Genomic DNA, 22,826 nt, shown 5'->3' on the forward strand with positions numbered 1-22,826 from the left:
CTTTTTACATTGGCAATTTTTCTGCTGCAAGAAAAAAAAATCTGCTGCCTCTCTGTTAATTTTCCTGTTTCCCTGCATGGAAACAAATGTATACTGGTAAAGGAAAACATTAAGAGAAGATGCAATACTCACTGTGATGGATAACCCCAAAAGTAACCGTATTACTAGGGGCTTATGTTCTGCAGTTTCATAATCTGCTAACACACATCAACCCCACTGCCCCACATGCAGCAAGTACAGAGCTGGGTTTTTCACACTGGTGAACATAGCACCTTGGGAACATAAGAATGGCCTCTGCATAACAAATTGAACTCAAGCTTCAAGCATGTTGCAGTTGAGCGGGTTGAATATGATGCCACAAACCTGCAGCTCCCTAAAAGGTAGTAGGAATCATCTTTGGGAAATGGCTACTAGTAGGTTAGTTGGGAAAACAACTGTATGTATTAAACAGCTACGTATCACGTGTCAATCAATGAGCAGCTAGGCAGATGTCTTTACAAAGAGCCAAGGAGGCTTTCCCCTTATTTTCAATGTTTTTAAGTTAAGCTAACTGGCCTTAGCCTTTATTTTACTGTCTTTATTTTAATGTAATGGATGAGTATGTTTCCAAAAATGTTGACTCATTCCTGTGCAATCTGATTACAGTAGGCCACAACCTTAATAAATATGTAAAACAATATGCTCCACAATATGTAACAATACGCCTTCTGCAAATGTGAAATCTGAGGATGAAATCTTGCCACACTCAGTGTGCCTGTGTGAATGTAATCAATTAAATAAATGATCACTGACCATCAACTTAGTTATTTCAGAATATTATAAAATGCATGTGATGCTTGTAAATATAAAGAGCAGCTGTGTGAGAGTTCTTGCTAGAGATACAGGAAAGCAGTACTCTGCAGATCCTGCAGAGCCAGTAGCAATTACAAAGAAAAGACATTGGTTTTTGATGATGCTGAAGATATGGAGATCACTTCCACTCGCCTAAGTGAGTCATCCAGCCTTTTCAGGTCTTTGACAGGAAAAAAAAAAACAAAAAACACTAGCTACCTTGTTTGTTCCTGTCATGTCTGTTACTGAGACAGTAATACTCGATACTTGTTTGAGTGCCCATGTGTCTGTCTGTGTGTGTGTGTGTGTGTGTGTGTGTGTGTGTGTGTGTGTGTGTGTGTGTGGGCCTATTAAATGTTACAGCTTTAATTTAGAGATACAGTACTTCATGGCATGCTTGAATGAATCTTAATTCCTCTAGAAAAACTGATGTTGGTTGAAGTATTTTATGGGTTAAAAAAACATCAGTCTTTGCAGAATAGTACACAGCTTGAAAGCTGTGCAGTAAAGTGAAAGTAAGCATAGTTTCTGCCAAGTTGTCTATACCATTTAAAGCACTGACACACTGTTCATCTTCATGATCTCAAAGACATCACAGAAAGTCTTTCTTGGAAGAAGAAGAAAACATTGGCTTCATGAACTGTGGGTTGTGGGAAGGTACAGTTACACGGGGACCCAATCCGAGCAATTAAAAAGAAATGAGCAAATAAAATCAATGAGGATCACTTACGCTGTGGTGTCAAAGGACTCACCAGAGGACAACACAAGTCTATATCTTAATTAGGAGAAATAATGTGTCCATGGGCCCAGCACAGAGAAAGAAGTTAGGAAAGTACACTGGTTTTTACAAATCACATTTCATTTAAAGCTAAAGAGAGCTGATTATTTCCCCTGCACATTCTTTTAAGTATGTTTACTATGCACCATGCCCTCTGCAGGTACTACACATCATTGCTATAAAACAGTTTTCGTGTAAAGGTCTTCATTATTTAGTGAGGGTGCACAAATGTTCAAATTTGAACTCTGCTGAACTTTGTGGGTGCAGCCAACTGAGCACGACTGAAAACTACTCATACTAAAAAATAGCTTGGTACAAAACATCTCAGTCACAGAGGCCTACACAACAGAGTCGGTCATCCCCTGGCAACCTCTGGATGCTAGGGAAAAATGTGTATTTCCTGACCAAAAGTCTTGTGATTTCTTTGGTTGTCCATAGTTCGAACGAAAGATGCTGACCTGTCTGCAAACACTCACCATTTTACTCTCGAAGCTGTAGCGAAAAAGTGCAACAGGCAACAATCACCTTCAAAGTAAAAGTTGTGCATAACTGCTGCAACCAACACATTTCAAAAGGTGCAACTTTTACCGTGAAAGAGAACGGTCTCTGTTTCTGGTTTGCTTCTCACTTTTCATAGTTTCACTAGTGGTTTGGAGGCAAGTCAGTGTCTTACACACAAGCTACAGGCCACAGTGACAATCTGCTAGTGACTGAAGTAATTGCAAGGCTTTAAGTGCAGCACCACATACCTCTTTGAAACCAATTTTACGCTAGCAAATGATAGCAACCTCCAGAAACCTCTCCCCAACTGGTCCCAAACAATACACAAGACTCCCTAGTAACCACTGTTTGCAAGGGGGGTCATTGACTGCTCTCTAGGCCTGTATAATTAGAGCTTTAGCAATTGATATCACAGCAAATACCCACAACCTTTAGTAACTTTAGTAACCCATTTTTGGGAAACATACATTTTTTTTTTTTTTAGCGACCTGTGGTTGCCAGATGTCACTCACTGGTCTCTAGTCTTGTGTGACTGAGGTCTAACAATTTTGTTCTCTATTAATAGTTTCCCCTTTGATATTTGATGTTTGAATTCTACAATGGCTGATTTTCTAACTCCTCTTGGACGTTCAGCAGTTTAATGTTAGTACATTAGATCATAACTTATATTTTGTTCAAATATTGTGACTTTTGGCTTCAAAAAGCTAACAAAAAACCAAACCAAACAAACAAACAAACAATAATACTGAGTCTTCCAAAAGTGACTGTTCAAAACCAGCGGGTAACATCATTGTGGCTGCATCATCATTTGAAATTCTTTGAGCAATTTTGGTAGTTGTCAGTTTTGTCTGTAACTGTAACTATACAATTTTATCAGCTGGTAATAGCTAGCTACTTGGCTAGGTACCTAAGCTAATATAAACTCCAGTTAGAGAATGAAAATTGTGTCTCTAGGTGATATTTCTGTTCACTGTTGGCTAGCTTTGAAATGATCAGAGTCTTTTGGTTTGTTGTAACACTGTTTAGCTGCCAGGTTTGCAGATTCAATTGCATTTTCTAATAAATAATATGTTCACTTTTAACAAGAAAGAAAAAAGCAGTATGTATGCTGAGTGTTACTGAGTGTTAGCTGGGGCATTGAACAAGAACATTAAACTAGAATTAAGCTAATTAGTTGAAGATGGTAAAAACACCCATCAGAATCATTACATATCAAGATTTTCTCTAATATGAGAGCCAATGAAAAGCCTATTTTTTGGAGCTACAGCTGGAAAGCGATTTTTAAAACTGCTGTTTGAGAAACGGCTTTGTGGTCAGTTATTATATCTTCCATTAATTTTGGCCACGTGTAGCTGAAATTGTTGTTACACTGATGGCATTTGCTTGTCAAAAATGGCATTGATCACGGTGTAGCCTAAGCCTAAAAACCTACTGTAGAGTTTGAATAATGGCATGCGCGTCCCTTCCTCTTTCTCTCTCTCTGTCTCTGAGGGTATTTTAACAAGGTGCTGACAAGAAAAATGATAATGATGTGTCTGTCATGATGCAGGGCTGGGTAAATTTGTCACAATGGCAGGTGACTGATGGTCTAGGATCATCCAATGGCCAAACCCTGAATTCTTTCCCTGAACATCTGAACACACACGTAGACGCGCACAAACACACACACAAAAATCACTCAGCATGGGTAGCTACAAGCAGGTAAATCACTTTCTTCCTCAGGTTTATCCTCATTGTTCACTGACTTGTCTGTCTTTTTTTCAGCCTGGAAGGCACAATGTCATTACAGTAACCTTTACAAAGCGTAAACTACTGTACTGTGACTGTAACTTTATATGTATGGAACGGAAGCTGTGATTCATTCTTCTTCTGCATAGCAATATGTAGGCTACATCAAAGTATTCACCAAGGTCATTACTGCTTCAATGTTACACAGATTTCACGAATAAAGCAGGAACACGTTTTCTCCCCTCTCCGCTGTAATGCTTGTTTCACATTGTGATTCTGATATCTTAACATGCAAACTGCTTGCGTTTATGTGTATAATAACATCAGCAGTTGATGTTAATTTTTTTTTGATTGCCAAGATTTTAGTTTATATCTCAAGCTGATGAGCTCATGGTGGGGCCCTGTTAATGTTAAGTGATGTTTAATGGTTCTGTAAAGCATTTAGAGCAATCCCATATTTTTTATTCAAAGGCAAACATAGACTCTTTTCACAGCAGCTATTCTGATATGAAAAGGTAGATAAAACACAGCTGTTGTAAGGACATTATGAAGGTTATTATCTGCATTTAACTATTTCATGTCAAAATGGCTGCTATGAAAAAGACTTCCTGTGTAATATAAATAGGAATTAAATAAATACTTATTTAGTATCACTGCGATATCATTTTTTAATTCTTATAATATTAATATTTTAATTAAGGTTAAAAATATATATAGCAAGGTGTAAAAAGCATGGCTTAAAAAAAAAACAAACAAACATATTTTATAGATTAAGATTGATTAACTAGTACAGTGGATCCTTGATGTAAAGACCTGTTTTATTTTGGAAGGCTTGTAAGATATTTTTGTAACTTACCTTTAAAATATATATTTTTTTCTGCTACAAGAGGCATTTATAGCATGTTTCTAAATTTCCAAAACATCATCACCCAACAGACAAATAAAAATCCAATCACAGCAATACTAAAATTACAGATCTCTGTTTCACATGTTAAATGAAGGCCAGAGTGTTTCTTATGGCAGACAAATCCTGACCATCATTTTCCCAGCAAATAAAGGATCGGGTGTGTAATGTAACTTTTATGTGCTGAGAGAGAAAGGACTGATGTCACTGTGTGTGTTTTGTGTTTGGTGACTGAGCGACATGCAAAGAACATTTTCATAAATGTTTGAAGAGAAAGCAGGAAAGCAACACTGTTTTCATACAGTGTAGCAGTCGCTCTCCATGGTTATAAAAATCCAGCTCTCAGTGTTTAGGTGTATTAAAGTACAATATAGCATGTAGCCAGAACCTGATTATTTTGACACAATTTTATTTCCATTAGTCTAAATGGCATGTGTAATAAGTTTAATAAGGTTAATGCCATTAACATGGTGAATCCACTGGCATTTAGCAAAGCTTGGCTAGTCCAAAATATTTTCAATGTTAAGAAAAATCCTTCTGCAGAAAGAAGATAAATTTAAAAAAAAAAGAAGAAAAATCAAGGGTTACAAATAGGAAAACAGCCAGTTAATTATCTGGCAAAAAACAACCAAAACAAAACAAAAAAACTCAAGGTGAAGAAAAATGTCCAATTTTGTCAGTTTTGAAAAGAAATCTGTTTTATGTCTTCTTCAGTGTGATTACAGATCACATTTCCATGGTGACTAGTAGGCATACAAGCCATGTAACTAATGACATTATGATTTTATTTTAAGCCAGAAAGCCTGCATGAGCAGGGCTCTGGGATCAAATCACCTTGATGTTATTAACTACACCTGTGCTTTTTTTTTTTTGCCATGACATTTCAGAACAGCCATCATTAAAAATAGATCTATCTATCTATCTATCTATCTATCTATCTATCTATCTATCTATCTATCTATCTATCTATCTATCTATCTATCTATCTATCTATCTATCTATCTATCTATCTATCTATCTATCTATCTATCTATCTATCTATCTATCTATCTATCTATCTATCTATCTATCTATCGTAAACACACTGGCAAGAATTTTAGTTACCACAAATCAAATGAGCATTTATTTAGTTGATTTAGTGTAGTAAACCTAAATTTAGGTGCATCTGTTTGATTTTTATTAAAAATAAAAAACAAAATCTTTCCATTAAATAAATGCTCCTCTTGTGCTTTCTGTGGAATAACAAAATTTAAAAAAAAAAAGCTTCTGTGGTTGTACCAATCAATGATATCAATAGTGGCATTTAAACGTGAACAAAGTCCACAGGTAAATGTCACCGGGGGTTCGTAAAAACCGAAGACTATGCATTTAATCTAACCTCCCCTAATAGTTGATGATTGAAAAGGAGGACAATGACAGATTATGTAGGGGTTCAATCCATACATTTCTATAATGCAAAGATATGCTTCAGTGGTGAGAACTGACCTGTGATACATTTAGAAGTTGTCTCTGAAGGCAGATCAATATTTCTTGTGAGCTGCATAGTAAGCAAATTGAAGTACAGTACTTTAGCAACAGATAACAAACACAAAATGTCACCAGACATCAAAAACAAATCTTTGTAGCAAAAATAAACATCCCCTGGGCTCCACATTTCTAATTATAATACAATGAACAACACTGGCTTTCCAAAGCAAACCCATGTCTATACAAAAAATGATTTAAAATAATAATAATAAAAAAATCTTTTTCAACACCCCAAGGGTGCTTGGGTCTAACTAGATTCATCATTCCGTTGCAACAACAGCTTTTCCCATTACTGTCAAGCACATCATCCCTTTGCGACAATAGATTTTCTTCTTCACAACCAAACAAGACACTAACTTTTAACACATGTCATAAAGCTGTGAGACATCTCATTCAGTGCATGGGGGCCCATGTTGATCTGAGACTTCAGACATGCCATTGGAGAGAACAAACGGTACGTCATCTCATGGTTTCTCAAATGACAGGCTTGTCACAGAACAGCGAAAAGCTTAGAAGTGCAGTTCACTTGACACACAGTCTTTGGGGATGTCTCTTAAAAAATGGTGCCCCGTTTAAAAAAAAAAAAAAAAAAAAAAAATCTGTTAGTGCGGGTGGGAGGATGGATTGGGGTACATAACAAATAAAGCACTGGCCTACAAAAGATCCAGAGGGAACCACTCTATATGCCTCCTTGGTATCCATTTAACAGGAGGGCTTACAGCAGCCAGCTGCTTACAGCTGAACTGAAGTGCTATATTACTCACCAAGCTCAGCTGGAAACACTATAGAAAATGTGTTTGCCTAGGGTATACTCTCCTTTATCAATCCCAAACAGCAGGGACCAGAGCTTTAAGCACTATGCCAGGGTTCCAGCAATAGCAAACAACATTTCAGACAGAAAAAGAAGAAAGGTTTCACAAATAAGATTTCAGTTTGTCCTGTAAATCCTTTAAAGCTGAATCTATCACAGCGCATCCTACTGAATTCCCACCGAGACTATTCAAAGACACTGCCTTGGAAAAGAAACATGTAGACTTAGACTAGAAGTACAAGCTCAAGTTTGAACACATGCAGACGAACCTACAAAGGAGAAGAAAAGGAAACAGGCGCAAGGGCACTCGATTCAAATCTTACCAATAAAGAGGTTCCATTCAGCGTCTAGGTCTGCCTGGTTGCTAGACAGCCTCTCATAACGTTGTGGCAGTAGTTGGGACAGGGTTTCAGCCCGGCATTCCACGACAGTATGGACAGTACAGCATCCTGGTCAAGGCTTTAACGCATGCTGGAACTACATTCACCTGCAAAGCAAACAGATGCTTTTTCCGTGCTTTTTAAGTGCTTTCATCTCATTAAGCAGCAGTAATCATAAGCAAAAATCTGTTATGATTCCAAGAGAAGTTAGAATGTGGAATGTAGTCACATTTTCACAAAACATTAGGAGGTTTCTGCAGGGCACCAATGCACGCCAAAGCATCAACAGAAAGAAATGCAGTTCTATTTTGAAATTATAGAAAGGAGGGGAATTGGACGGATTTCAACTTTTGACAAATACTACACTCCATCGCATCTTCTGAAGCTTGAAATGTGAAAATCCACAGATAAAACAGCATGACAAGGTTTACATCTCTGTCCATCTCCATTCATTGTGAAGGCTGTGCCTTTTGTTGTTGGGGCCATGTAACTGTACTGGCTTGAGTAAAAGTGACAGGATTCTCACATCTGCTTCCCCTCAGAGGTGGGGATGCAGAACGGGGAGTACATCTGATAATTGGCCTGTCAGCCTCTATATTCATGACTTTAGATTTTGAACAGCACACACTGGAGACTTCTTGTGAGTGAGTGTGCATTTGTGTGTGTGTTGTGTGTGTGTTTGGGGACGGTTGCAGATCGGTCAGAAAAGTAGGATGGTTGCAAAAGACAAAAAAAAAAAGAAAAAAAAGAATAAAAGTAAAGCTAACCAACGTCTTACATCTGATCTAAACTGTTTCTATAAGCTGGTAATCCAATTTACTTTTATTCATGTTGCTAAACGTTCATTTTTTCCCCACAGCTGTATTGCTATATTGCTATTTAAATCTTTGGTAATACAGGTACTATCAGAAAAAATAAAATAAAATAATAAAAAACGAGGACAGACAGCACAAAGCATGTGACAAAAATAAAGCACAAATAAAACAAGAATAAAAGAAGATAAAAATGAGAGGGAACTGAAAAAAGAACAGTTACTGTAGCTCCATGGCATCTGAGGCTTTGCTATGACACTACATAGAGCCTGCGTCTGTTTTAACATTTCAGTTTGTCTTTGATTTCACTCATACCGTGACCAGACCACCTGTGTGTGAAAGTGTGAGTGTGAGAGAGGAAAAAAAGACGAGCGATGGGAGAAAATGAGACAGAGAGAGAGAGAGAAGCAGAAGGCAGAGATGAGCGCTTTTCATGTACTTGCTTCCACTGCTGCTCGGCACCAAGCAACAAGGATCAAATGAACCATCTTTGACATTTGCAATCTGCCACTGACATCACGCGATGCCTTGTAAGAAGGCCATTAAACCAGGTTGCTAGCTGTCAATTCTACCCCTGTATGTCATCCGCTGGTATGTGTTCTTGTAAATTGTTTATATCTCTCTGGGAGTGTAGTGAACATATGGAATTTTTCAGGAACAAGGTTCATTTGACAACACATTAGAAAGCTGACATGCACGGAAAACCGGAGCGTTGTGTTTGAAACCGTTAAAAATATGGGGTACTACTGCATTATAGACAGAATTAGGAAGATACTACTACTGGAGAGTTAGAAAGACACACACACACACACACACACACACACACACACACACACACGTGCATGTGTGTCTATGCATGTGTGTGTGTGTGTGCTTTACTGTGCTGACATTCATTTTGTACTCACACACCACAGTCCTACTTGGATTCTTATGATGCCGATGAGGAGTTGTAGATGTTGACAATATTTTTATAATCAGTTAAAATCTGCTTATAGCTACATTACTAAGTGTTATAATTCATTTAAAACTTGCTCATGAGAGCTTAATATAAAACAAATGCTGCTTATAGACATATTTGTAAATGATTCATATATTTAATATGTAGCTAATTAAATATATAAATAAGTGACATATTGTATATTCACTATACTTTTATGGGCGTATACTATAAAATATCATGGAAACATATACTCTCATTGCACTGTGTAGTGTATTATTGTAATTTAACATCTACATTTTCTGATTCATAAACAGTGCTGGAGGAAGTTTTTTTTTTCCTTCCCTAAAAGAAACAGTAGAGCAAGAGAGAAAACAGGCTGTAGAGAAATCCTAAGATGCTGCCAAGGATGCAGAGCAACAAACACCAAGAAAACAGAGAGACAGATTCAGATGAAGCAGACGGAGAGAAAACCGGACAAGACACTAGCAGACAAACAGAAGGAACAGCAGGTGCTGTCACCACGTTTGGACAGAGAAACGGGACCAACTAAATGCCAATCACAGTATTTGGTTTGGAAAGAACAGCCTCTAAAATTCCACAGACTTTCTGCTTCCAAATGCACACTTTATGATTTTCAGGATCCAATATATATAACACTAACTAAGCTTTGGTCATCTATTTACAGACTTTGCAGTGACACTGCGCTTATCTTTGGATCTCAGTCTGTTTTTTTTCCCAAATGTCTTCACTACTTGTACTTTATAAAAATCAGTATCACCAAATTCACAAAGTCTTCCTGCTAAATGTACTTCACCATTGTATTATGACAGTTTTCGATTACACTCCCACCCACATCCCTGTGTTTCTTCAGCAATATCTCTTGCCCGCTCCCTCATCAATGACTCAAATCCCAGATACATATGCAATAGATAGATACATTATCTTATCAAGCATTGGAATCATTTTATTTCACAGATTTAATTGGCATATAATATGTTTTGCATAGTGACAGAGGACAGAGGGAGGGAGAACTCCTCCCTTTTGTTTTATCTTTTGGCTCATCGTGGCCGGGCTACTGTACCTGAGCAGCAACATTAAATCCAGTTTAAACACAATTGTGAAGCAAGAACCAGTTGACAGCATGACTTTGGAATATACATGCTTGATAAATTTCCTGTTTCACTGCTGTGGTATAAATGATGACAACATTATAGAGGAGCCTAATGAAAATATAGTTTCTGCATCATTTACTGAACACAGCAAAGCACTGCAAATTACATTTTGCACAACTTAACATCAGTGTGCAATTTCTTCCAACTTGTACAATAAAGTACAGCATTTATTCATTAGAATATATATAATATATATATATATATATATATATATATATATATATATATATATATATATATATATATATATATATATATATATATATATATATATATATATATATATATATATATATATTTAAAAAGTCTATGATTAATCTCCTTCGTCAATTCAATTTGATTCAACTTGAGAAACTTGGCCCAGTTTTCTCAACAGACACAGGGAAAAGAGTGCTACAGTTTTTTTTTTTTTTTTTAACCACAGTCCAGTTCCAATACATGCTTTATATTTGATGTAGGTTTTTTTTGTGGCAACTGAAGAAATACATTTAATACTGCAAATGGGAAAAGTGCTTTAAGCTGCCCTAAAGCTTTGTGAGCCTTTGGAAATTTGCATTAAAATGGTGCCTCCTAACACATTATCTTAGTGGGATTTTTTACATCATTGCTGTTACTGTGCCCAGCAGTCGTCGGATGCCCTGGATGATGAGTAATCTGATAATCTTGTTAGCCCTTATTTAAGGTTGAGTAGATAAAATATTTCACAGCAGGCTGAGGGTAGAACTTGGAAGTGAGATGCCTCAGAGTCAGAGTGAGATTAAACACTAATCTACTCATCTGATGTTTAAGTGCAACAGTAACGCCGCATGGAGAGCATACACTTATGTGCGAGCCACTGTGTGTGTTTTGCAGTCGTGGAGGAAGGATTCAGATTCTCTAATCAGAAAAAAAAAATCTAAATTAAAGTCCCAAACTGATAAATATTACATAAATCTTATTGTCTATTTTATTAGAAAAAATGTAGTTCAAGTTTTAAATGTATTATATTTTTTAAAGTAAAGCTAAAACACTGCATAGTTAATACATGGTAAATTTTCTTGCAAATTCATACTGTTTTGTTGACATTATGTGATTTTCACTTTGTTCCATAAGTTCTTTACTTAAGTGAGTGAATGCATTATAAGAAATAATAACGGGGTGAGCCATAAACAGCAACCTGCTCTTTAGCCTGCTTGAAGATGCGGTCAGCTCCTGATGTAAGCATAAAGATACCTGAGAATTCCAAGTGTAAGATTTTAAATGCAATGGGCCTTATGGGCAACAATATAGCAAGCTTCAGGCTTTCTAATGGCATCCCATAAAGGCCACAGTCAGGAGCCATTACACACACCTGAATTCAATCAGCAATAAGACACATCCATGATGGCTGAATCATTAGAATAAGAAGAAAGGCCTTACTGTACCATTAAAATACGGGATAACTCCAAAAGACACTCGGAGGGACATCACCTCGTCTCTCTGACAAGGTGTTGTCATGCGTAAATGGTGTAAGCTCCCTTTAGGGGTAACAAAGTAGGAGAGGCACAGACGATGGAAATTGCTTTGAGCCACCAAGTAATGAAGTTATGAGAAATGACAATGACTTTGCAAGCCACCAAGGCCAATCAAGGGGAACACTTGTGGGACAGTGAGGCTGTCGCCAAAAAATTGTCTCAATAGTTCTGTCATAATTATTGTGACAGGTTGTGTTGCTTCGCGCTGATTGGACATGGATGTAAGACTGCATTGCTGCCCCAGTGTCCCCATTCAATTCTACAGCCATTAGTGTCAATGGCAATATGAGTGATTTGTTACTGTGCAAATAAGACTACCATCTGCTACCAAGAGAAACATGTGCTTGGTTGCATAAATCAACAGTGTAAAACTTAACCACTTATTTCTTCCTAACCAAAGGGTTGCATTAAGGGATATTACAACAAACATCTGATATTAATCCTACAAGTCATAGAAAATGCTAACTGTAGGAATACGATTAGCATTTTCATGGAAACGCTCATGTGGCATGTAAAATCGGATTAAATTATTTTTAATTTTGTTGAAGGCTCACTTTAAACATAATGTGACAAATACAACTTTAAAATAAATCCAAATTTAAAAAGTAAAATAAAATAAAAATCTAGACTAGCTCATGCACAAGTCAGTCCTTGTAGAAACAAGGACTTGGGGACCATGGGAACAATTTTGGTGATGAACAAGCTTTATTGTAATGGCTTGCCAAATTGCCCTCTCCAGAAAAGTATTGCGTTCGTTTAACCATGAAGGTGATATGACCCTGACCAAGTAGTATTACTTCTCTAAACATAGCCACATCTTAATCACAAGGGTGCCAGAGCAGAAAATACTCATATGGGTCCTTGTAAGAGGTGCCAACAGATGTCCTACATTGTACTCTATGTAAGTAGACACCGTGTGCTCCAAATTGATGTATGTGTTTATTTATATATATATTTATTGTATCATGTATCTTACATGGACAGTCAAATTCTGAATTTTTGATTTAGCCATAATGTATACCAAGGTATATTAGAAAAAATGTATATAATAGTTTGGTATTTGCATAGCGGTATTTGTATTGTGTGTAATACTATACAAGAAGAGTCACAAATAATTTTGTTATAATCAAAAGCCATTCCAATATAGAAATATATTTAGAGACTTACATTTACTTACAACAGATTTAGAGAGCTGAGGTTAAAACAAAGTCAACTTGAGATAAATATTAATTCTTCAGTACACACAGACCAGGAAAAATAAATGAACCAGAGTTGTCACTGAAAATAAAACGTGGTCTGTAGCACTTTCACTCTACTTTCACTAATCACGCTTCCTTTCTGTGCTTCTCCACTAACTTCGGTCACCCTCCACTCTGCATGTTAAATGTAAGTTGGAGCCAAGACAATTCCAGAGGGGTTGCACTAAAATCAGCTGCTGTCAAATCAATGAATGTCTGAGACAGACAGAATAATCCACATGTGAGCAGCTGTGCCTCAATGAAACAACACAGTGTTACTTGGGGGACCCCTGTGACCCACTCAAGTCAGCTCAAGTGTCTGTCTTTGTTGAGACACGGGCACACCCGTTGATCTACCCTGACATATACCATGTTATTTTGCATGTCTGCAGCAGCAGTTGGGTCTGTTTCTTTAATTTACAACGACAAGGGGAAACATGTTAAAAACCAACCTCGTGCTGCTCATTGACTAGGCACAGTGTACCATGAGTGATTCACCATCTCTAGTGGGTACAAGACCTTCATACACTACATTGTTATCCATCTGCCGTGGTGCCTCCTGGATTTAAGCGTAGCGCTCGCCCTCTGTCCATCTGACTCTAAAGGTCCGCAGCCCAGCCTGAATGTCAGGGGCAGACAAGTCTCAGGGCTGCCAAGAAACCTCTGAACAAATGTCACAACACTGCTGCTGACAACCTTCTCTAAGTGCTTGTTAAATAAAGATGTGGTGCCATACACTTTAAATCAAGGTGCAAAAAGTTGTCATAAGAGTGATGTGGGTTGCTCCAGTCAGATGACATGTTTTCACAAGTGGATAAGAGATGGATAAGAGGTATTTTAAAGGACACGTTAAAATATGATGGATTATTTTTCAAATTTTTTGACAAATTGCCATCCTTTTGTATTTTGTTCCAAATTTCCACCCACTGCGTATCTGGCTCACTGTGCCCTTTAGAGTATACTGAAAGGAAGATAGCGCAGCCTACTATAGAGAGGAGGATACAGTATATTTCTTTATTATCCTTTCATATAATGTTCTTGTATTTCAGACCACATGCTGTCTTTCATTTTTTCCAACATTCTGCAGTTCACTACAGATCAAAATCTTTTAATTAAAAAGGACATCTTTGGTGCAGCACATTTCCCGATGACGTGCCAACCTTTTTGAGCCAGTTGCCATCTGCCGTCACAGCACTGTGGCTGAGGCCTTATCCTCAGCAAGCTGTGTGAGCTTTGAGCCAACAAGGGAGAAGGAGACAGACAGAGAGAGAGAGCGGGAGAGAGGAAGTTTGTCTGGTGCATCTGCATGTGTGGACCTCAGCTAAGAAACACGGATGGACCACACTTTCTCACGAAGGAGGTCACTTAATCTAGCCCTGAGCAGAATCTGCTGTCAGATTGCTCTGGTCCACTGTTTGGTTGTGCAACATATTAATTACAAGTACAGATACTGAACTACAAGATCATATGGATGCATTCACACTTTCTTAATCAAATTAAGGCATTTTGTATTAATGTCAACAAGAAGTGATATTTCTGTAATTACTAATTCAATCTGTAAAAACATAACTAGCTCCACTGGCGCTGTTTTGCAGTACCAAAGCATACTGCAGTGCCCATTATGTGAATCTTTTGAGGTGTGATTACAGAAACCCATTTTGGTCTATTACAATTTCCTTTTCTACTTAAAATTATATCATAATTTTTATTCTGGCAGTTGTTGTTTTTTTTCTTCCATTAATTGGGTAATGGTTTTGTCTATAAGTATGAGAAAGGAATGAAAAATGTCCAGCCACATTCCCAGAGGGTTGTTTTGCTCCAACCACAGATGCCTGTAAATATATTTTCTTTATTTACTTTCAAATGTCAACATCCTTGCCTTTAAACTGCTACTTGAGTGATGAATGTAGAAACATTATACTAATATTATTTTGAAACAAATTTAATTCAATCTGATGTGAAGCCAGCAACTAACTTCCACAACCCAAATTAACTTAGGAGGATGAAAATTAACACAGCTATCTAGCTGAACTTAATGAGGTCATTTCTGGTTTGGCTTTTGCTGGACAAACATTTTAAAAGGACAGCACTGGCCAATAAAATCCCTATATTTAAGGTGCATGGAGTAGCAGCATAAAGTAGTCAAAACTACAAGACTAGAAATATATAATGAACAACCTCATCAAAACACACCAATGACTGCCCTTCACTGAAACAAATTTGTGTAATTCAAAAGAGACTTTGTCAGGTACACCTGTTCAACTGCTTGTTAATGCAAATATCTAATCAGCCAGTCACATAGCGACTCATTTAGACATGTGGACATAGTCAGGATGACCTGCTAATGTTCAAACAGAGCATCAGAATGAAAGGTGATTTAACTGACTTTGAATGTGACATGGTTAATATGGTTAACAGTGTCAGTCAGGCTGGTCTGAGTATTTCAGAAACTGGGATTTTCCCACACAATCATCTCTAGGCTTCACAGAAACTGGCTCGAAAAAGAGAAAATATCCAGCGAGTGTCAGCTTTCTGGGTGAAAATGCCTTGTTGATGTCAGAGGTCAGAGGAGAAAGGACAGATTATTTTAAGCTGATAAGAAGGCAATTACAACCTCATTACAACCAAGGTATGCAGAAAAGTGTCTCTGAATGCACAGAACATTGTGTGTTGACGCAGTTGGACAGCAGAAGACCACACCAGGTGCCACTCCTGTCAGCTAAGCTGAGGATACAATTGGATACTGGAAGCTGAGGCTACAATTCACATGAGTTCATCAAAATTGCACTACTAGATTGGGGAAAAAAAAATTGCCTGGACTGATGAGTTTCAATTTCTGCTGTGACTCTCGGACGGTAGGGTCAGAATTTGGTTTAACGACATGACAGCATGAATTCATCCTGCCTTGTATGAGCAGTTCAGGCTGCTTGTAGTGTAATGGTGGATATTTTTTGGTACACTCTGGGCCACTTAGCACCATCTGAGCAGTGTTTAACCGCCACAGCCTGGCTAAGTATTGTTTCTGACCATGTCCATCCCTCTATGACCACAGAGTGCCCATCTTCTGATGGCTGCTTCCAGTACGATAATGCGCCATGTCACAAAGCTCAAATCATCTCAAATTTGTTTCTAGAACATGACAGTGAGTTCACTGTACTCAAATGGCCTCCACAGCCACAGATCTCAATTCAAGAAAGCACCTTTGGGATGTGGTGGAATGGGAGATTTACATCATGGATTTGAAGCTGATAAGTCTGCAGTAACTGTGTGATGCTATCACGTCAATATGGACCAAAATCTTTGAAGAATGTTTTCAGCACCTTGTTGAATCGATGCCACGAAAAATTAAGGCAGCTCAGCGAGCAAGGCGTAACTAGTAAAGTGGCCAGTGAATATACTTAAAAAACACAAACCACTGCAATGATTTAACTTTGTAATGCTCAAAGTTTGCAAAATCAAGTTAAAGCTGAGGGTTGCCTTCCAGTTTACACACAGTATAAAAACCTCAGCAGGGGTTGAGCTGTCACTTGAGAAAGCATCATCACCAAAAGAAATCCTTTTAGAAAAAAAATTGTTGATGCTCACAGAGCACAAGATGGATACAGAGTTATCACAGCGTTTCCAAATGTTACAAACTGGATTGACAAGTACCATCAAGAAATTCAAAGAGAGCCATAGTACAGAACAAGATTTCAAAAACTAGTGAGAGATGTGTCTGAAGACCCAAACCCCCCCCCAAAAGAACAAAAAAACCCCAAACAAACAACCAAGACATTCGTGAATAAGACTGGAATTGTAGTCTCAAAGAAGACAATCACTAGAACCCGGCAGAAATGGACTGCAAGGTTGCAGACCAAGAAAAACTCGGAAGTATGCTAAGGACAACCTGGAGAAAGATTATACATTCTGGAAGTTCACCCTTTTTGGCCACAGAGACGCTGCTTGTGTTTGGACAGAGAAAAGAGAGACGCCAAAGAACACTGTCCCCACAGTGAAACACGGTGGTGGGAGTTTTATGCTGTTGGGATGCTTCAAAGTGTCTGGAACTGGGAATCTTGTAAAGGTAAAAGGAATCATGAAGAAAGAAGGACATGTCAGCAGCAAAACTGGGTCTGGGACGTTGCTTTGTTTTCCAACACAACAACAAACCAAAACATACATCGTTTGTGCTGAAGAACTGACTGGCCTGCACAAAGCCGTGACTTGAATTCCACTGAAAGTCTGTGGGGTGAACTGAAGACCAAGGTCCAGGCCAGAAGACCATCAAATCTGGTGGAGCTTGAGAGATTCACCAAAGAAGAACCAGCTGGGATTGCTCAGGAGACATGTACTGTATGAGGCGTGTTGAAAACTACAACAAACAACCTCAGGCTGTTATCCAGCAAAAGGATACACAATTGACTATTAGCTTCAGGGGGGGCTAAAAATATTGACCCTGGTAGGTTTTGTGAAATAAGTTAGTTTCTGTGTGCAAAGTGGAAATAATGAAAGCGTCCAAAATAAAACTAGGATGTTTGGAAAAGCTGTGTTAGAAATTCTTCTGTCTTTTTAATAGCAATTATAACTACAACTGGTGTACAGTTTTGAACCTGAGACACAGCACTGATTCACACTGATTCACTGCAAAAGTGAAAATATATAAAATGTGTAACATTATTTCCAAAGAGTAAATTGAAGTTTTATCTGATTAGATATTAAAGTCAAACAAGCACACATCCAAACACACAGGTCATGTGTCGGCAATCTGTGTTTTTCTATCTTTTTTTTGTTAAACATTGAATGCACTCAATGATCAAACTATTGTAGGACAGTGAGTTCAAAAAGCAGAACCACAAAACATGAAAATCTATGGAAAGCACATGGAACTGATGATGATATTTCTCACATGTCAGCAAAGTAATCTGGCAGCGCATTAATCTAAGGTAAATGTTGTGTAAAGATTAGAAACTGCCTCAGAGCTTAATGTGAAATTATCTGACAGTTCATGGTCGGAAATGAGTGTATAATGAGATCACCGTGGCAGTATAAGCCATCAGGGAAAACAAATCCCTCTCCACAAAATACCCTACTTCCTTCCATCATCACGACTAAAAGTGCACCACGGAGTAGGCCAGCTTCCAATGCGTATGCAGAGTGAGTGATAAGTGCTTTAAATGCCTGAACTTTAAACCGTTCAAAAATTCCAAATCCCTACAATCTTCTTTGAGTAGGTCTTAATGTAGTTGGACTGTGTTTTAAGTACTGCTAGGATAAAACTCCTAATGGTCATCATAAACTGTAATCCAGAGGGATTCTGCTCTTAATCCGGGATCGAGGTCCAGGAAACTGTTCAGTGCAAGTCTAGTGCAATCACATTTTATGGACTGATATCGCTCCTGTTCCGACTTCACGGCACACAGAGCTGTCTGTTCGCAGTAAACATGTATGGCTCATTATTGTCAGTGCATAATCCTGATGTAAAGTAACATGGAAAATTAAACAGACAACTGGTTAAAAGCAGGCATTACATGAGGGGGGGGGGGGGGGGGGGGGGGGGGGGGGGCATGTTTTGCCATTCTAAAATATGGGTTTTAAATCTTTAATGATCAATTTGGATATTTGAAATTGAAGCCCCAATGGTGACTTGTTAGAGTTGCCCACTAAGGATCATTTGTAGTATGCAACACTTTACATATAAATTAGACTCAAAACTGGTGGCAAATGACAATTTATTTCTCCATTTGTCTGCAGTGCTCCTGATAAACCTGTTGGTCTAATGATCTTTCACTCTCAACCTGTAAAGCACACACATAAAAAAAAGAAAAAAAAATCAATGGCAAGTGAGAAGACTCCATCTTCTAAGACTGCCTCTAAGTGGAGTTTGTGGTGAGACTCTTTTGTCAACTGGACAAGCTAGACTGATTAAATCATGCTCAATCTTAATGCTACCTTCCATCAGGGACAATAATACAGTTTTATAAATTATATGAAATATTCAACTAATCATTTAACTAAATTATCTTTATTACCTATTCATTGATTTATCATTTGTTCTGTAAAATATTATTTACTGTAAAGTATTGCTTACTTTTTATGTCTCAAGAATAATTTTAAACTAAACCTGCAGGAGAATAAGTACACAGAATTTTACCTCCGTGACAGATGGTGAATTTGTCACAGCAGTCCAGCTCTGAGGTATTTTTCAACACTATGTGTTCGCAAATGGTCTGCTAATATAACACACTGCCAAATGACCAAACACTGATTTATAGAGCCATAGTAATTGCAGTAGTAACACAAAAGAAATGTTGCATTCTGCTACAAAGCACCTAAAAATTTCTGATTCTTGTGGATATAAAATTGAGCGGGATGCAACAGTGTGCTTATACACACGAATTTAGAAAATTGGTGTTTACTCTAACAGTGTGCTGTAAAGAGATGCAAGTGGATTTCTGCCAGTGAAAACAGCACGGCACCGAGGGTGATTCTTAGGTCAAGGTGATTTGTCATGTCAAACAACTTTTCACCTCGACTTCTACGGTTGTTCACCAGCCTGACAGCCTTCAGCAATGCCGCACTGTTTCCAGGCTCCGCTTCATAATTGATGAGGAAGAAGGGAATATGGGATTTGATCCAGAGTGGCGGCGCCTTTTGGGCCTAGGACAGATGTATGGAGGTGCTCATTTTAACTCTTCATCTGAAATGGCTATGCCACTCAGGAAATGGTGACTGACTCAGTGGTAAGCTAAAAGACATTATGAGCATTAAAAATGACCAACTCTTTAGGGATAATGCATGGTGGTAGAATATGACAGAGCACTTTAATATGTACATAATATTGAGGTGGGAAAATTCACAATCCTCTGAAATAGAGCAAGCATGGGGGGGTGGGGGTGCATAGGGGGAGGCTGGTCATATATCAAATTGATGGTAAAGGTTCAAAGATAAAATATAAATTGAGGATGATTTGGTGTTTGGTCTAATGAAGAAATATGAAGAAATTAGAGAGTGAATTTAAATGTAACCATTTCTTGTGGTTAATGATAGTGTGACTTCTTATAAGTCATAATATGGTGTACAATGTAACAAATCACCCTGCTGAATTATAGAGAACCACTGCCAGCTATATTTGTCAGCATGGAAGTCTGCGGTGTACTGACTGTAATGCAATTTTGTTTTTAATTGTAGAGAATATTACAGTACTGTGCCGTAATTATCTAAAGTAAGGATTTGAGCCTTACAATATACAGTATTGGGCCTAGTCCTTGAGTTTTTGTACGATGACTGAAATTAGGTTGTGTGACATTATGCATTATGATTTCACTTATATGGCAGACATATGCCATCTTGACTTAACGTAAGAAAAATATCATATTGCATTCTAGCTTGCTATTCACAATTTATTCCTGGAAAGCATGAGAATTTACAGCATTCACTGTACTTAAGAAACATTACAGCACTAATTTTCCTCTATTTTTCTAACAATATGCTTGAATGACATCCAAATGATTAAAAAAAAAAAAGAACTGGAAATAACGTAAATCAGAAGCACCACCATCAAATGATACAACTGAAAATAACATGCAAATCGCTATTTACAATGAAACACAGAAAATTTGGGTGAAATACCGCCCCAGGTGAAGGTTGGCTGTGTGGTTTTTGTTAAAATATTATATTTTATGTAGTCATAGAGCAAAAGTTCTAATATAAATTTAATGCATTCTGTTGTGTTCACATCAGGGTTATAATAGTTTTGGATTTTACATTATAGTTTAGTTTTAGTTAGTTTTTACTTTTTTTTCTCTAATTCAGTTAGTTTTAATTAGTTTTCAGAGTGGTTTTGCTCGTTTTATTAGTTTTTATTTTTGGTTTTATGCTTAGTTTTAGTTAGTTTCAGTATTAGTTTTAGTATTTTCATACTTAATCAGGTACCCTTTAAAGATACCCTTTAAAGAAATATATTCAGCAACCAACTGTTCACAGACAGCAGAACTACATGCTAAATGTGTGTAATATTAAGGACACACATGAACATCAACAGGGAGAAACTGCTAACAATATGAACTCCAAAACTCAATAAATTCTACAATAAACTCCCAATAAAGTTCAGCCTCAGTGCAGCAGATTAACAACAGCTACATGTGGTGTTTGACAAAAACAAACTCCTTGAAGGAGTCAAAGCTCAAATCCAGCTGCATCCTGATGTTCTCTCCACCTGATGCTGCTTCTGTTTTGGAGCTAGCTTGGTTAGATGCTCGCTGATTAGACTTGCAGGGTCTTTGCGGCCTATGTAGCCTACGGAAGTGTCCGACCTCATGTCCGCATTTATGCATGTATAGCTGGATTGCGTGTGTTAATTACCTTGTGGTTGTGTGCTGGGGTTTTTTGGTCCTCGCTCTTTGTGCTGTTTTTAGGGTGCAAACATATTTGTTCCTGTTTTTTCACTTTCTTCGTTCCTTCCATTCCCATAGTTTCAGCAGCTCCCTCCAGGAATTTGCTGACATTTGTGAGTCCTTATATCGATGCTTTGATTATTAGTCCTGATTGTTATTATCTGACTGATAAAGTAGCCGGAAACGCACAAGGACTAAACACAACATTGTGGCTGCGTTGACCCGACGAGTAGTCACGTTTCTCTGGAGGTGCAGGCCAGGTTGCCTTGTAGGATGAGAGCGGTTTCCGTAGCTGCCTTGTGTGCGCTTCTCAGGTCTACTTTGATGTTGGTGTTTTTTTTCCTGACTAAGAAGTGTTCCGTACATCATCCACAACATCATCCACAACAAGACACTCGCTGCTATCTGTGCTATCATAGTAAAAAAAAAAAAAAACACCACATGGGACACTATGAGGAGCAGCGCGGTGTGCGCCCCCACCCACATGCGCACCCATTTGCCCGACGGCGTTCCGAGCTTAAACTCGGAGAGAGGAAAAAATGATTTCATATCAATCCACAAGACTTTTGAAAAAATAACAATATCTATAATTTCAGTTAGTTTTAGTTAGTTTTGTAAACTCACAATTCAGTTTTAGTTAGTTGTCGTTTCTTCCTTTTAATTTTAGTTTTTATTTATTTCAGTTAACGACAATGTTTTTTCAATTTCAGTTTTCGTTATTTCGTTCGTTTTCGTTAACTATAATAACCCTGGTTCACATTCTATGATCTGTCTCTACTTTACACAGAGAGTTAAGTCTCCAACATGAAAGTGAAGTGCACACATCATTTATTTTTTGCCCTGCCACTCTTGCTTCCACTTTCTTCTTCTTTGCTCTTCTTACAATTTCCTTCCCTTGTTGAATTGAAAGGGACAGCGAGCTTTAAGCTCAAAAGGAGCCCGCAATGAATCTTATCACCGCTGAACTCTGAAGACATTTTTAAAACTTGATGTTTGAACTTGTGAACAACTAGTTTTATATAATCCGCATCTAAAAGCAGGTGAAGAATATTAATTTTGGAAGGGCCAGCACTTTCCAGACTAAAATTGTCATTGTGACTTATCAGTAATTTAATTACATTTTTAGATAGATAGGTTTCTGCAAAATAGTTGGTTTAGTTTCTTTTTCTTTTTTTTTTTAAAGATAAATCTGCTTCTGTAATCCTTAAAATGTGCTATAAGTTTAGAGCATGTAGAAAGTATTTTACTGGGAGCTTGCTTTTTTAATTTAATGCTCATAAATATTCCAGAAGGCTTTTTTTTGTGTTCCACAAAGTGTAAACCAACAGAATCAAAAGCT

General features: G+C 37.7%; 1 protein-coding gene across 1 annotated transcript in view; it reads right to left on the reverse strand.

Moving 5' to 3' along the window:
- Positions 1-22,826, reverse strand: part of gpc6a (glypican 6a) — a 145,635-nt gene that overhangs the window by 53,001 nt on the left and 69,808 nt on the right. The window contains 3 exon segments of the mRNA XM_030725049.1: positions 7,404-7,445; positions 7,448-7,492; positions 7,495-7,567. Coding sequence (XP_030580909.1) covers positions 7,404-7,445; positions 7,448-7,492; positions 7,495-7,567 — 160 coding nt within the window.

The sequence above is a fragment of the Archocentrus centrarchus genome, chromosome 3, assembly GCF_007364275.1.
Source record: "Archocentrus centrarchus isolate MPI-CPG fArcCen1 chromosome 3, fArcCen1, whole genome shotgun sequence".
NCBI lineage: Eukaryota > Metazoa > Chordata > Actinopteri > Cichliformes > Cichlidae > Archocentrus > Archocentrus centrarchus.